We start from the raw sequence: 12,630 nt of genomic DNA, 5'->3' as shown, positions 1-12,630 counted from the left end.
GAGAGACCAAACAGCTGATAAAAACATCACAATAATCCACAAGTAATCCACACCACTCCAGTCCATCAGTTAATGTCTTGTGAAGTGAAAAGCGGTGTTTGTAAGAAACAAATCCATCATTAAAGCATTTTAACTTTAAATTATTGCTTCTGGCCAAAATACAAGTCCATAATCCATAACGCTTCCTTCAGGGAAAAAGTCACCTGTTGTCCTCTCACATCAAAATCCACCAACATATTTGCTTAGAAATGTGTAAAAGGTCCTTGATTTGTGCATATTTCTCTCCTGATTCAGACTAGATGACTTTTTCACTGGAGAAAGCAATATTATAGATTATGGACTTGTATTTTAGTTTGAAGAAACAGTTTGAAGTTAAAAACATCTTGATGATGAATCTTTATGTTTGTCACAACACATGCAGCTTTTCGATTTATGACATTAATTGATGGACTGCAGTAGTGTGGATTACTTATGGGTTATTGTGATGTTTTTATCAGCTGTTTGGACTCTCATTCTGATGGCACCCATTCACTGCAGAGGATCCATTGGTGAGCAAATGATGCAATGCTACATTTCACAAACTCATCTACATCTTGGATGGCCTGAGAAATTTCAGCCAATTTTCATTTCTAAGTGGACTGTTTCTTTAATAAATGTCCCTGGACATATTGTACATTTAAAAAAAAACATATTGTTGGTTTATACTGTGCTTAAATTGGCTGCTATAGTAAATATATATAACCTTAAAAATCAGTGCATTTATAGAATATGCATGTGAACAAGGCCTCTTACATTGTGCAAACATCAGGATCAAAACATGAAAAGACTATTCTCCTATTGCCGGCGTTCTGCAGCACACAGGTGAGGATGATATCCAAGAACTGATTCATGTTGAAGTAGGAGGAGAGTTTACCATCCCAGGAGCCATCCTGTTTGGAGAAACAAATACAATGAGGGTGTTTTTCTCTCCGGTAACACTGAGATCAAACCAACGCACACATCACTTTAGGCAACACAAACCTTGAACTGAGAAATCCACTTCAGCTCAATGTTGAATCCCACATGATCTGGAACAGCCTGGAATATCTGGAACATGACATCAAATGAGAAAAGAGGTTAACCAAGCAGTACAGGTGGGCAATATAAGCAAATATTTATCACAATTTTCTTAAAATTTTGGTTGATAAAAGAGGTGAAAAAGTTACTTAAAACTACAAAAAAAAAAATATATATATATATATATATATATTCCTGAGGTCAAAGTTTTATATGAAAAGATAAAGCTGTCATACCTGTGAAAGGGAAGGGAAAGACTGGTGCTCATCTATATACACCTCTTCATCCTGCAAGTCTAGACAAAGCAACACCACACAATCATCTTTATCTATTCAACAGTTAACTGTTTATTTAGCTCGATACAGCTCAACAGAGGCTTGGGTTTTAAGCCATAAACCATACCAACCAGATCCGAGATGAATAACAACACTGATTTGCAGCAAAAAAAGATTTTGTATTTTTTTTTTTAAACTACAAAACTATCCCACGATGCAATAAATCTTTTTTTTTTTTTTTGTCATTTAATGTATTTAATGCACATCCTAACTAACGTTAGGTGAAATAGGCATAAAACATTATTTAACAAACTCAAAGCTAATAACTGGTCTGTCTTGAAAGATTTAATACTTATCGCTAAAAAAAATCATTATGGAGATTTTGATTTTTGGAACCTGACTATTGCTCTCTATAGGTACACTCTTCTTCAACAAAACCTAAACAGACAAAACACTGCACATTAATCTGTCATTAAAGCCATCAGCTAGTTTGACAAGTTGTTATATAATGATCTGCATTTGTATTGTACTTTTGTGACACAAATCAATCAAATTCTACCTTTGTGGTCATGAACTTCCATGGCAGTTGTGTGGACGAGCTGAGAAAGACAAACACATGAGCACTCATCAATATCAACATGGAGATAATTGCATTTCATTGATCAATCACAGTAAAAGAATGTGAAATAAGTCTTACTTTTAAAAGCTGAAGTTGATCAAACGTAAGATCCTTGACAGGAACTTCGAACAATACCATTGAGTTCTTGTCAGTTTTCTATAAAAGAACACAAGAAATGTAAAGCACAAGGGAAGATATTATCCTTCTTCCTTTTGTTTTGCAGTTTTAATCAGAGTTTATGACTGTTCAAGTCTGAATTTGAAAGGTTTAAGTAGGAAGTCTTCAATCGGAGTCAAAACAAAAGCTACACTGAAGGACACAAAATGAGTTGTTGAAATGATATTTTCAAATAGTGACTTTTCACTGTCAAGTAATAGGAGCAAAATGTAAATGTTACCTTTTTAATAGAAATGCAGCAGGTGAGATCGTGGTACACGATTGGAACTAAATCTTCAGATAGATGAACATCAAACTCTACATAAGCAGCTCCCTGTGAAAAAAAAAAACAGATATGCCATAGCCTTATATTTCATATAACAAAATTTTATGCATTTTGGTTGAGTTGCATTCTTTATTTACACTCACATGGTTGGCTGCACTTAGAAATGAGGCAATTGTGTTTTCCCTTATCTTGTGATGTCTGAAATAAAAGAGAATTGTATTTTCTTTCAGCAACATATTTCTTTCTGTTAAACATGCACTTCTCTCTCAAACTCTGTTCATGCAGCAACCCTCAGGTGTGCTTGTTGTGTTTTCATACTTTACAGTTTTTTTACAGAGCCTGTTACATAGGCTGTACAAAAATTCAAGAGTCAATACACACCTTAGATGACTGAAAAGCAACATTTGTTAAACTTAAAAAAAAACAACAACAACAAAAAAAACAGGACTGAGGTCAAATTTTTATTTTTTTTTACTTACAATTTCAGTGCAAATTGTCAGGGGATCTGAATGGATTTTACTATTGTGAAATAGTAATTGTAACTATTTGTAATTGAAAATTGTAGTTAAATAAAAAATATTAATTTGCAAGACCATTAACCTTTTTTTGCATTATTGACATTATTATTATGACAATAAAGCACATATTCCTCCTGCCTAATTTGCAATGCAAAATCTTAATGATCCTAAAAATTAGGGTAATTAGGAGAAAATACCACTTTTAATTTTGGTGAAATGTGACACAGACATCACTTTTCCCCTCTGTAAAAATCTTGCAGATGCCTTGTGGGCCTACCCATAAGGACAAACACTAAATCCAAGCGGACAGGTTTAGGATTCTTGTAGCAGCATGCCGACATGCCGATCATCCACCCTGTTGCTACTCACTTGGGAGCAAGTGTGCTTCCTGCTCCTCTGTGTCCAACATCCAAAGCGCTCCTTTTCTTCCAGTATTTGGTAAAAGACTGCCTCATGTCACACTGAAAGTCTTGAATAGGACGTGTCACCAAGTAATCCACTGAAATCCCATCAAGAATAAAAGCATTTACTTTAGTCAATACTTAATCATTTACATTAGTGAAGTCAACACTTAATGCTTAAGGCTACGTTTACACTAGTGCGTTTTCATTTTAAAACGCATAACTTTTGCTACGGTTACGCCTGTTGTTTACACTACTCCGGCGTTTTCGACCCTTGAAAACAGAGCCTTTCAAAAACGCTGCAGACCCCGTTTTAGTTTGAAAACTCTGGGGTTGTGTTTCAGTGTAAACGGACCAAAACAGAGGCTTTTGAAAATGATGGTGTGCTGCCCACATTCGCTCTGTGTATCCTTGAAGACCGTGTAAACAATAACATCATGCTCATTGTTGTGCCTGCATGAATGGTCATGTGACCTGCGTTTTCGGTTTTGTAGTGTGGACGGAGATCGTTTCTGAAATGCAGTGAAAACAAGGATCATTTTCATTTTAAAACGCAGTTTTAAAACGAAAACGCACTAGTGTAAACGTTGCCTACATTTAATGAAATGAGCACATCAATAAATGAATGGCATCATAATCACATTATCTAGCTACTTAGCAACAATTCAAGCAGCGTGGATCTCGCCAGCATGATACTTTACCCTTTATTTACCCTTTATCAGTCTGTGACGTGTTTACAGAGGCAAATGTTGTGTGCATGCAGTGAAAGAACAGATTCCATCATGGGCGGCAGGAATGTGCATTAGTTTTATGGTGTACAAATGAGATGTTTAGACTTTGAACGTCAGTGCATTGTGGTACTGATTATACCTCTAACTTTTCCAATTGTCTGTCTGGCATTTCGGCTCATGATGGGTAGTGTGACCACACCCTGATCTTTGCCACTCTCCACGAAAGAAGATGACAAGAGGCATGCGGTGCCCACGTAGCCTGGATGGACATCACCCTGAACCACGGTCTCACTCAGGTCCTCCTAAACAACAGAGATGTGACAAAACAGCCATAAGTCACCAACAGGATTCATGCAAAATGAATGTAAATTTAAAGGGGTCATATGATGCTGCTAAAAAGAACATTATTTTGTGTATTTAGTGTAATGAAATGTGTTTATGCGGTTTAAGGTTAAAAAAATACATTATTTTCCACATACTGTACATTATTGTTTCTCCTCTATGCCCCGCCTTTCCGAAACGCGTCGATTTTTACAAAGCTCATCGGTCTGAAAAAGCAAGGTGTGCTGTGATTGGCCAGCAACGGTCCTCCATAAAATGTGCTGCACACATCTGAATATTTGGGTTGAAGTGTTTTGGAACAGTGTTGTAAATACAACTTATGTGTGTGTGTGTGTGTGTGAGTGAGTGAAGGATGGATGGAGCTGAAACTGAAGCGTGTGTTTGACGGTAGAGTCGTCCTTGACCGCGGCCGTGTTTTCACACGCAGCCCTTCAACAGTCATTTGATATGAATTTATGGCACGGCCGCATCTGAATCCTCGCGTGTTCTCTGCTCTCCGGCGCTAATGGCCTTCAATATTTCTTCAGCTCTTTCTGTGTCTCTCTCGCTCAATTGAATTCATGTTCCTGTAGTTTTTACCTCACGGCTTTATGTGATTGATTGCTTTAATCCCGCCTGTCCGGACGGAGAGCTGTCAATCACGATTAGAGGCTCCGCCCTCAGGCCGGGCGACACGCCTTCTGTTTGACGTTTAATGCTCTCAAATAAATGATGCTCCTCTTGTTGTTGTCATTTTCCAGTACAAAAATCAAAACATTAAACAGTACAGCGTTGATTCACAAGTTAGATTATAGAGCTATAAAACAAAACTTTTAAATTTTTATAATTTTCTAAATTTTTGTAATGTTTCATATTATATTTTGAACTCTTCCTAATTATTTTTATATATTTTTTTGTTTTATACTATAACTTTTTTATTTGTTATAATATTTATAATTATATATTAGAATGTTTTGCAGTATATTTTAAAGGTGTCATATGATGCGATTTCAATTTTTCCTTTCTCTTTGGAGTGTTACAAGCTCTTGGTGCATAAAGAAGATCTGTAAAGTTGCAAAGACTAAAGTCTCAAATCCGAAGTCTTAAATCCAAAGAGATATTCTTTATAAAAGTTAAGAGTCAGCCACACCTACCTAAAACGGCTCGTTCTAACACGCCCCCACATACCTACGTCACTATTTGGGCGGCGTTATGCAACTCTTCCCAGATAGTGACGTAGGTATGTGGGGTGTGTTAGAACGAGCCGTTTTAGGTAGGTGTGGTTGACTCTTAACTTTTATAAAGAATATCTCTTTGGATTTGAGACTTTAGTCTTTGCAACTTTACAGATCTTCTTTATGCACCAAGAGCTTGTAACACTCCAAAGAGAAAGGAAAAATTGAAATCGCATCATATGACCCCTTTAATAAAAAAAAAACCTCCATCAAAATGCTTTGTGATGCAGTTGTGGTCAAAATCTTCCTATTAAACAATACCAAAGGTTTCCGTACCTCAAAGAACTCAAAGGTGAGCTCTAGGTTGTCGGGGTCCATGGTGTGAATACTGTATTCGGTCCACTGGGAGGGTTCAAGGGCGTATCCACATTCTGGCTGGGAATGACGAGACTTATAATCGCTGTCACTGATCATACTGGTCTCCAGCGTAGTGGTCATCTTATGCAATGATGAAGGGCTTTCCTCTTCATCCTCCTCAAAACCTTCAAGCATCAGCTTCAATCTAAGGCAGCCATTGATTGGATGAATTATATTTTATTATTTTCTTTCAAATCGGCCATCAAAACAGTATAATGTGAATTTGAAAAGACAAATAAATGTTTAGTACGTGGTCTAGAAGAAAATATAGTGTTTGAATTGGAAAAATAAGCCCTACTAAACTGCTTGCAACATTTTGCATCCCTACCATTAATTAACAGATCAATTTGACTAGTAATTGTTTTTTCAGGTGATTCCAACGGATTTCTAATGACCTTTATGAATAAATGTGACTGACTGACCTTGAAGTTTTCTAGGAGTTAAATATGTATTCTGTGAAGGATATTACCTGAAGCGTGATTTCTTAAATTGTTTCTTAGTAATAGATACTGGAGGTTTCACAGAGTAATGAAGCCTGAGACGAATTTCTGTCTGGCACGTCAACCAGCCAGAGTCCACACACTCAACACCACCTGCAGATCAAACACATTTTATTTGCATATTAAAGTAAGATGACATGATAATGTTTTGTTTTACATTAAAACTAAAGTTTATTTGTTTAAATGATCAAACTTACTATGGATTCCAAAATGTCCATCGTCAATCACAAGCTCTGGTTCTGCAAGACATAACCAAATTTAATATGGAAAGTCAGCTGCTCCTGCTACACATCTACAGTTATATATATCTATAGTTGAGAGGTACCAGTACAGAGCAAATTGACACCAACACATTTTCCATTGCTGGCATGAGACATTCATTTTTTGGTTTGTTTCTTAAACAATCAAAATATACAGATAAAAGAAGTGTTCAGTTTGCTCTGTACTGCCTGGTGCTCTAAACGTTTGTAGCCTGTATTTTATACAAGCAAAAACTGGCCATGTTAGAATTTAAGTGTAACATAATTATAAAAAAGATAATTATAAAAGGATTATTAATTGGTTGCCAAAAGGTAACAATAATCTAAATGCATAATTCGGCAAGTGTTACCATGCAAGCAAATTGTTTTGTGGCAACACAAGCATAAAGAAATGCTGACAAACTTTTAAGGAACATAACACATAACATCTGGAGTAAACAGTTACATGATTAAAATGATGGACTCTGCCTAGTAAAAACTAAAAAAAAAAAAAAACTATAGATGCCCTTAAAATATATTGTTTTGCATAGTTTGTTAAATGCATGCGTGTTAAATGTCCGTTGTGCATGTAAATAAAGAAACGTTAAATACATGTGTGCTTTACAATAGAGTTTAACGTAGTTTTTAATATAAAAATCAACTCAAGATAATTAAAGCAATTATTTAACAAAAAATAAATAAATAAATTTCAAAGAAAAAAAATGCGTTGTGCTTGTAAATAAAAGAGCATTTAATACATCCTTTACAATGGTTTAAATATAAAAATGAACTCAAAATAATAAAAAAATGTGTGTTGTGCATGTAAATAATGGAGTGTTAAATGCATGTGTGCTTTAAAATAAAAAATGTTAAATGTAGTTTCTAATGTAAAAATCAACAATTAAAAATGAACGCAATTATAAAAAAATAAAAAAAACTTTTTTTAAAAGAATTAAACTCAAAAATGTAAAGTGGCTAAGTTAGGGGAAGGCAAAGAAAAAAAGCATTGCTTGTAAACCCAAGAATGTGCCAGTGAAAACTGCTTCGCTCTGTTTGTCTATGAGGAGTAATAGTCCACTAAATGTTATGGTTTCTAATAATTAGGTTCCATTAGATCCCTTAAGTGGCTTTTATTGACATTACATCTGTCCATGACAAATAACACTAAAATCAACATTAAAGACAACATGAAATCAAAATGTATTATTTTCTTTAGAACATGCATCAATGATTCATGCGCAATAAGACCAGATGCATTTATTTATAAAGTAAATAGGGTTACTTACTTTCAAAAATAAATGTTGCCGTCTTAATGTGCATGATTCATTGATGTATTTTATGAAGAAAATAATACATTTTGATTCCATGTTGTCTTTAATGTTGATTTTAGTGTTATTTGTCATAGGGGAAAATAATATTAACCAACAACAATCATGGCCACTCTAAGATCCAATGTTCTGAGAGGTAAAATCAAGTCCATATCACATTACTTTCCACTAGTTTCATTAGGAAATAAGTGGACATATGTCATTTTTCAAACGTGAAATGTGTTGTGAATGTTTCATGTTGTCTTTAAAAAAGCTGAAGTCAGCATGTATTGATAATGTACGCTTAGAGTTAAAGGGGACAAACTGATCTGAATGTAATAAGAATGAGGAAGGAGTCTACGGGTTGCATTAGACACTCAAACGTGTGGACTATTCTGGGATCAAATACCTGAGGGACTCAATGAGCGTGGCAGCTGATGGGTCTCCCATCTACTGACTATGACTTGACATGGCCCACCTGCATTCTGTAATTCCAAATGGGGGTTATGATTATGGACAGATTTTGGAAAAACAAAGCCCACTTTGGCCATTCAAACCAAAGTCTCACTCCCGAAAAAAGAATATGAGATATAGTCACCACTTTCTGCCAGCCAGCCAGTTGGTTGACATCTGAAAAGTGGACTGATTAGTCAGAAGAAACAAATTGGCATTTTTCACAGTGTTTAACTAGAGATCTCCCGGTTATTTATATATACGTAAAAAAAAGCTTTGAAAATCCTTGTACTTACCACCTTAAAATGAGATTACTTGAAATGAGTTAATACTTCCCTAACTATGAATACCTGTTTCTAAATTCTTAATTCTTGGTGAAAATATTTCCGCTATAAATTCTAAAAGAATATTTCTGGCCGTGAGATAACAGCTAAAGTGTAAATATTATGTGTGAAGGACACAGCATGTTAGGAGGGGCTCGCAGGAAACCTGTTCCAGAAATGTCATTCTCCAAGAAAAACAAGAAAAACAAAAACAAAAACTACCCAGAACTGAGTGGAGTCCAGCTAAAAAGAGATTAACAGCTGTGGGGAGAATGACCTGGAAACCCCACACACACTCACGCAGAAGGATTTCAACAACTTAAAGAATATTACATTTAATTACTTGTACCCTAAGAAATAAAGATGATTAAAAGAAAGCCCTTGAGGAATGTTTGAAAAAGACAACCCACATATCCCACATGTGAAAGAACTCTCTAAAGAAAATCTACAATCATACAGGTATAATAAAACAGCTGGACATACTCAAGAAAACCACAAATGTATATCACAAACAGATACTGCATAGATTCTGATATGCCTTTAAGAGGCCATTCACACAGAACAGATTTTTATATTTCATTGTGCTGTTTTTCCATCATTTTGCATTCGTGTTTGACCGGTGGTGATCATATCTTTTTCAGCGTCTCTTGCAAAACATGTCGCTCTAAAAACACGGCGTTCAAGTTCAATAAGTTCAACTTTTAAAAAAACATATCTCAAGGCCAAGAGCTTTTTCCTTATTCCACTGCCCACGTCTCATGTTTTTGAATCTGTTCTGTGTGAATGGACCCTAACAGAATTATAACCAACAACATCTATAAATACATATACAAGCTGAGACTGCTCTTTAAAGGTGTTGGGTAATCAATTCATTATTGGACCTTTAAAGATTAATGTGTGTGAACCTTCCAGAAATCACTTCTATCATGTTTGTTTACTAGGAAAAGAAAATCTCACCTTAGATTCCAAAATGAATCCCTTGAAATAGCGATATTTGGTTTCACCCCCTCTAGGAACCTGAACGGTTGCTCTCCACAGGGTGCTGGGGTGAGACCAGACACAGAAGACAAATATGTGGGTCAAGGGTAACTGTGCATGTGCTGGAAGGCAAACACAAGATGGCATTGCACTTGTACCCATCCTCCTCTGCTGGCTGTAGGGTCACGGCTTTTTGATGACACCAGCTGCCCAGGGTTTCACAACTGCCAACTACTGCGATCACCTCACCTGATAAAGAAACAAAATAGTTTATTTCTCTCCTTTGTGCTAAGCAAAGGAATGTGTCTCCAGGTAATACAGAATATTACATTCTTTTCAACCTTTTTATCATATTTAAGTATCATATGTCAGAATTTGCAATACAATAAATACAGACACGGGTTGTATTTGTGATGCAATAATGCATGGTTAAAATAATAATGCTTATTATTACCAAAACATTTCTTGTATTATTAATTTCTATATTACACCTATACCAAAAATACACTTTTAATGGTGAGACTCTGTAATACGTTTCTTTAATAGCATTAGCACATTATTAAATTATTTTATTTATTTATTCATTTAGAATAAATGCCACATCTATCGCTAAATCAGCAGTATTATGCTTACAATATAATTTCAACACATTGTTTAACATAATTTAACAATTTTATCTTAACAACCAAAATACAAAAATATACATGCATACATAAATCATCAATAATAACAAAGGTAATAATAGCAATAATATTGAATTTTTCAATGTAATGTATGTTTAAAATTCTAAAGTTATTCCAGGATAAACCTTTTTAAAAATGCCAATTAATATATTTTCTGAAAAAAAAAAACACTTTCATAAATGTTCATCCATAAAAATTTAAGTCAGCATTTGTTAAAAATGCACAAAAGATTACTGATCTATGCTGAATTTAATAATAACTTAACAACACTTATTATTAACTAAACATTACTTTATTCAACCAAATATTACATTTCAATTGTTAACATTTTATAAATGCTTTATAACAACACTTTATAAAAACCTGTTACTCTGTGGATAAGCGTGTCTGCTAAAATAATCAAATGTAAATGTAATGTATAACAGAATAACTTTAATTAATAACAATCACATTATTACATCACATTATATAATGCTTTAAATCACATCAAACAATGTACTTAAATAACTAGAACCATAAAACACGGTAAAACTGGTTGACCAAGTTTAAAACAGCATGCAAACCAAGTGACTTAAAAATCTGAAATTGTCATTATTTTACTCAAGTTCAACGGGATGTTCTCAGTTCTATGAATAAAGCATCAATGTTGCAACTTCTTTAAACTAAATTACCTCAAAATATTAAATCTATATAGCATGTTGGTCAATCATAGTATCAGAACACACTCCGACAATTCCAAAATGTCACATTTACATTATTTTAATTAGACTGTCTTGATTTGTTTTTATTAATAAGAACTTTTAAAATTACACAATTAGTAAGTGGCTAAAAGAATATGAATACATATTTCACAATTGAACTTCTGATTGATAATATAATTGGTAATGACTTATTGTTGAAAGCTGTACACGGTGTTATACTTTTATTTAATTATTCCTCTTACCCATTGCTGTGTTCCCTCTCACTGTCAGAGTGACTTTAGTGCTGTCCATGACTGACACTCAGGCGGATGGAGAAGAGAATGAAGTGACCTAAAACACAGAGGGAAAGAAACACATCTGATCCCCGGTGCAAAACAAATCTATGCCAAGTTAACAGCATCAGATGATCTGTGGTCTGATACCTGCCTGTAGAACTGCTGTGCACTTTTAAACCACTTCCTGCTTCTTTAAGAATACGTTACATTACAAATGTTTTTTGATACGCCCTAAACATCAACAGAAATAGTTTCTACTACTGCTGGACGCAATATTAGAGAGGGTAATGATGGTATGGCTGGTCCTTGAATCTAAACACGATCTTGAGAGTTGAACGGAAGCTTTCGCCACGTTTGATGAAGCTCAACTGTTTGAGTCGAGGAAGCAAAATCAACACGGTCTGAACCGGTTGCAGCCGGTTACTGTCAGTAACAACAACACCCGGTATCCAAGGGTGTTGCTCAAAACATAATAAGCTGCCTACATAGAAAACACTGTTAAATCTAAAAACGCTACACAGATAGGGAGCCCACTAGGTTTTGAGACGCAGCCACTTTTTGCGGAGCGTAAAACGAAATGTTTAGCGTACATTCAGTGTCGAGTCCAGCCGATACAGTAATTTAAAGCATTATGAGATGACAATTACCTGAGTTTAAAAACAAATATCCATCTCCAGTACCGGGAAACGTTAATCGCGCGCTGACGTGCCCATGTTTACATGCACGCGGATCTCTGCGAGCCCGGTGTTACGAGATTTTCGGTTTCCGAGATTTTCGGTTTCAGTGGGCGGAGCAGACATGAATATTCATACGTTTCCCGGACATGCGCGTGGAACCAGGTGGAACTGAGAATTTCAGTTCACGCTCCTTGTATCTCAGCAGTTTTAATGGGATATATATATATTTTAAAAAAAAGGTAAATATATTTACAGTGTTGCACAAACTACATTTGTTTATCATTTCCTAACAGTTTAGTTTCCATCTATATTTGACCCTCTAACACCCCACTGAAACCGAAAATCTCGGAAACCGAAAATCTCGTAACACCGGTAATGCGGCACTGTTATCAGTGAACTATTTCTTAAAAGAAATTTATCGAGGTATTAGGCTTAAAATTATTACGTATCCCAGTTATGTGAATCTATGCGCTGGTTGAAATAAATAACGATAAAAAAGATTTAAAATAGCGTTGAGACGGTTACTTGAGGGAGGGCTC

At 35.1% G+C, this 12,630-nt stretch overlaps 1 protein-coding gene across 4 annotated transcripts in view; it reads right to left on the bottom strand.

Moving 5' to 3' along the window:
• LOC107756671 (glycerophosphocholine phosphodiesterase GPCPD1-like) overlaps positions 1–12,290 on the bottom strand; it is a 24,198-nt gene extending 11,908 nt beyond the window's left edge. Inside the window, exons 1-17 of one of the 4 annotated variants that reach the window (XM_016573870.1) lie at positions 12,062–12,290; positions 11,382–11,469; positions 9,914–10,004; positions 9,735–9,819; positions 8,411–8,486; positions 6,653–6,694; positions 6,425–6,548; positions 5,875–6,100; positions 4,182–4,344; positions 3,280–3,409; positions 2,536–2,590; positions 2,348–2,440; positions 2,029–2,106; positions 1,891–1,930; positions 1,293–1,351; positions 1,021–1,086; positions 793–929 (exon numbers count right to left, since the gene is read on the bottom strand). In XM_016573870.1, coding sequence (XP_016429356.1) covers positions 793–929; positions 1,021–1,086; positions 1,293–1,351; positions 1,891–1,930; positions 2,029–2,106; positions 2,348–2,440; positions 2,536–2,590; positions 3,280–3,409; positions 4,182–4,344; positions 5,875–6,100; positions 6,425–6,548; positions 6,653–6,694; positions 8,411–8,486; positions 9,735–9,819; positions 9,914–10,004; positions 11,382–11,430 — 1,514 coding nt within the window. In that variant the 5' untranslated portion in view covers positions 11,431–11,469; positions 12,062–12,290. The other 3 variants (XM_016573871.1, XM_016573869.1, XM_016573868.1) reach the window with 3 other exon arrangements.
• Between the last annotated feature and the right edge of the window lie 340 nt (positions 12,291–12,630).

This window comes from Sinocyclocheilus rhinocerous, unplaced genomic scaffold (genome assembly GCF_001515625.1).
Source record: "Sinocyclocheilus rhinocerous isolate Xijiao unplaced genomic scaffold, SAMN03320098_v1.1 scaffold443, whole genome shotgun sequence".
NCBI lineage: Eukaryota > Metazoa > Chordata > Actinopteri > Cypriniformes > Cyprinidae > Sinocyclocheilus > Sinocyclocheilus rhinocerous.
The sequence above is the reverse complement of the archived record's forward strand: the minus strand, read 5'-3'. Positions and strand labels throughout refer to the sequence as shown.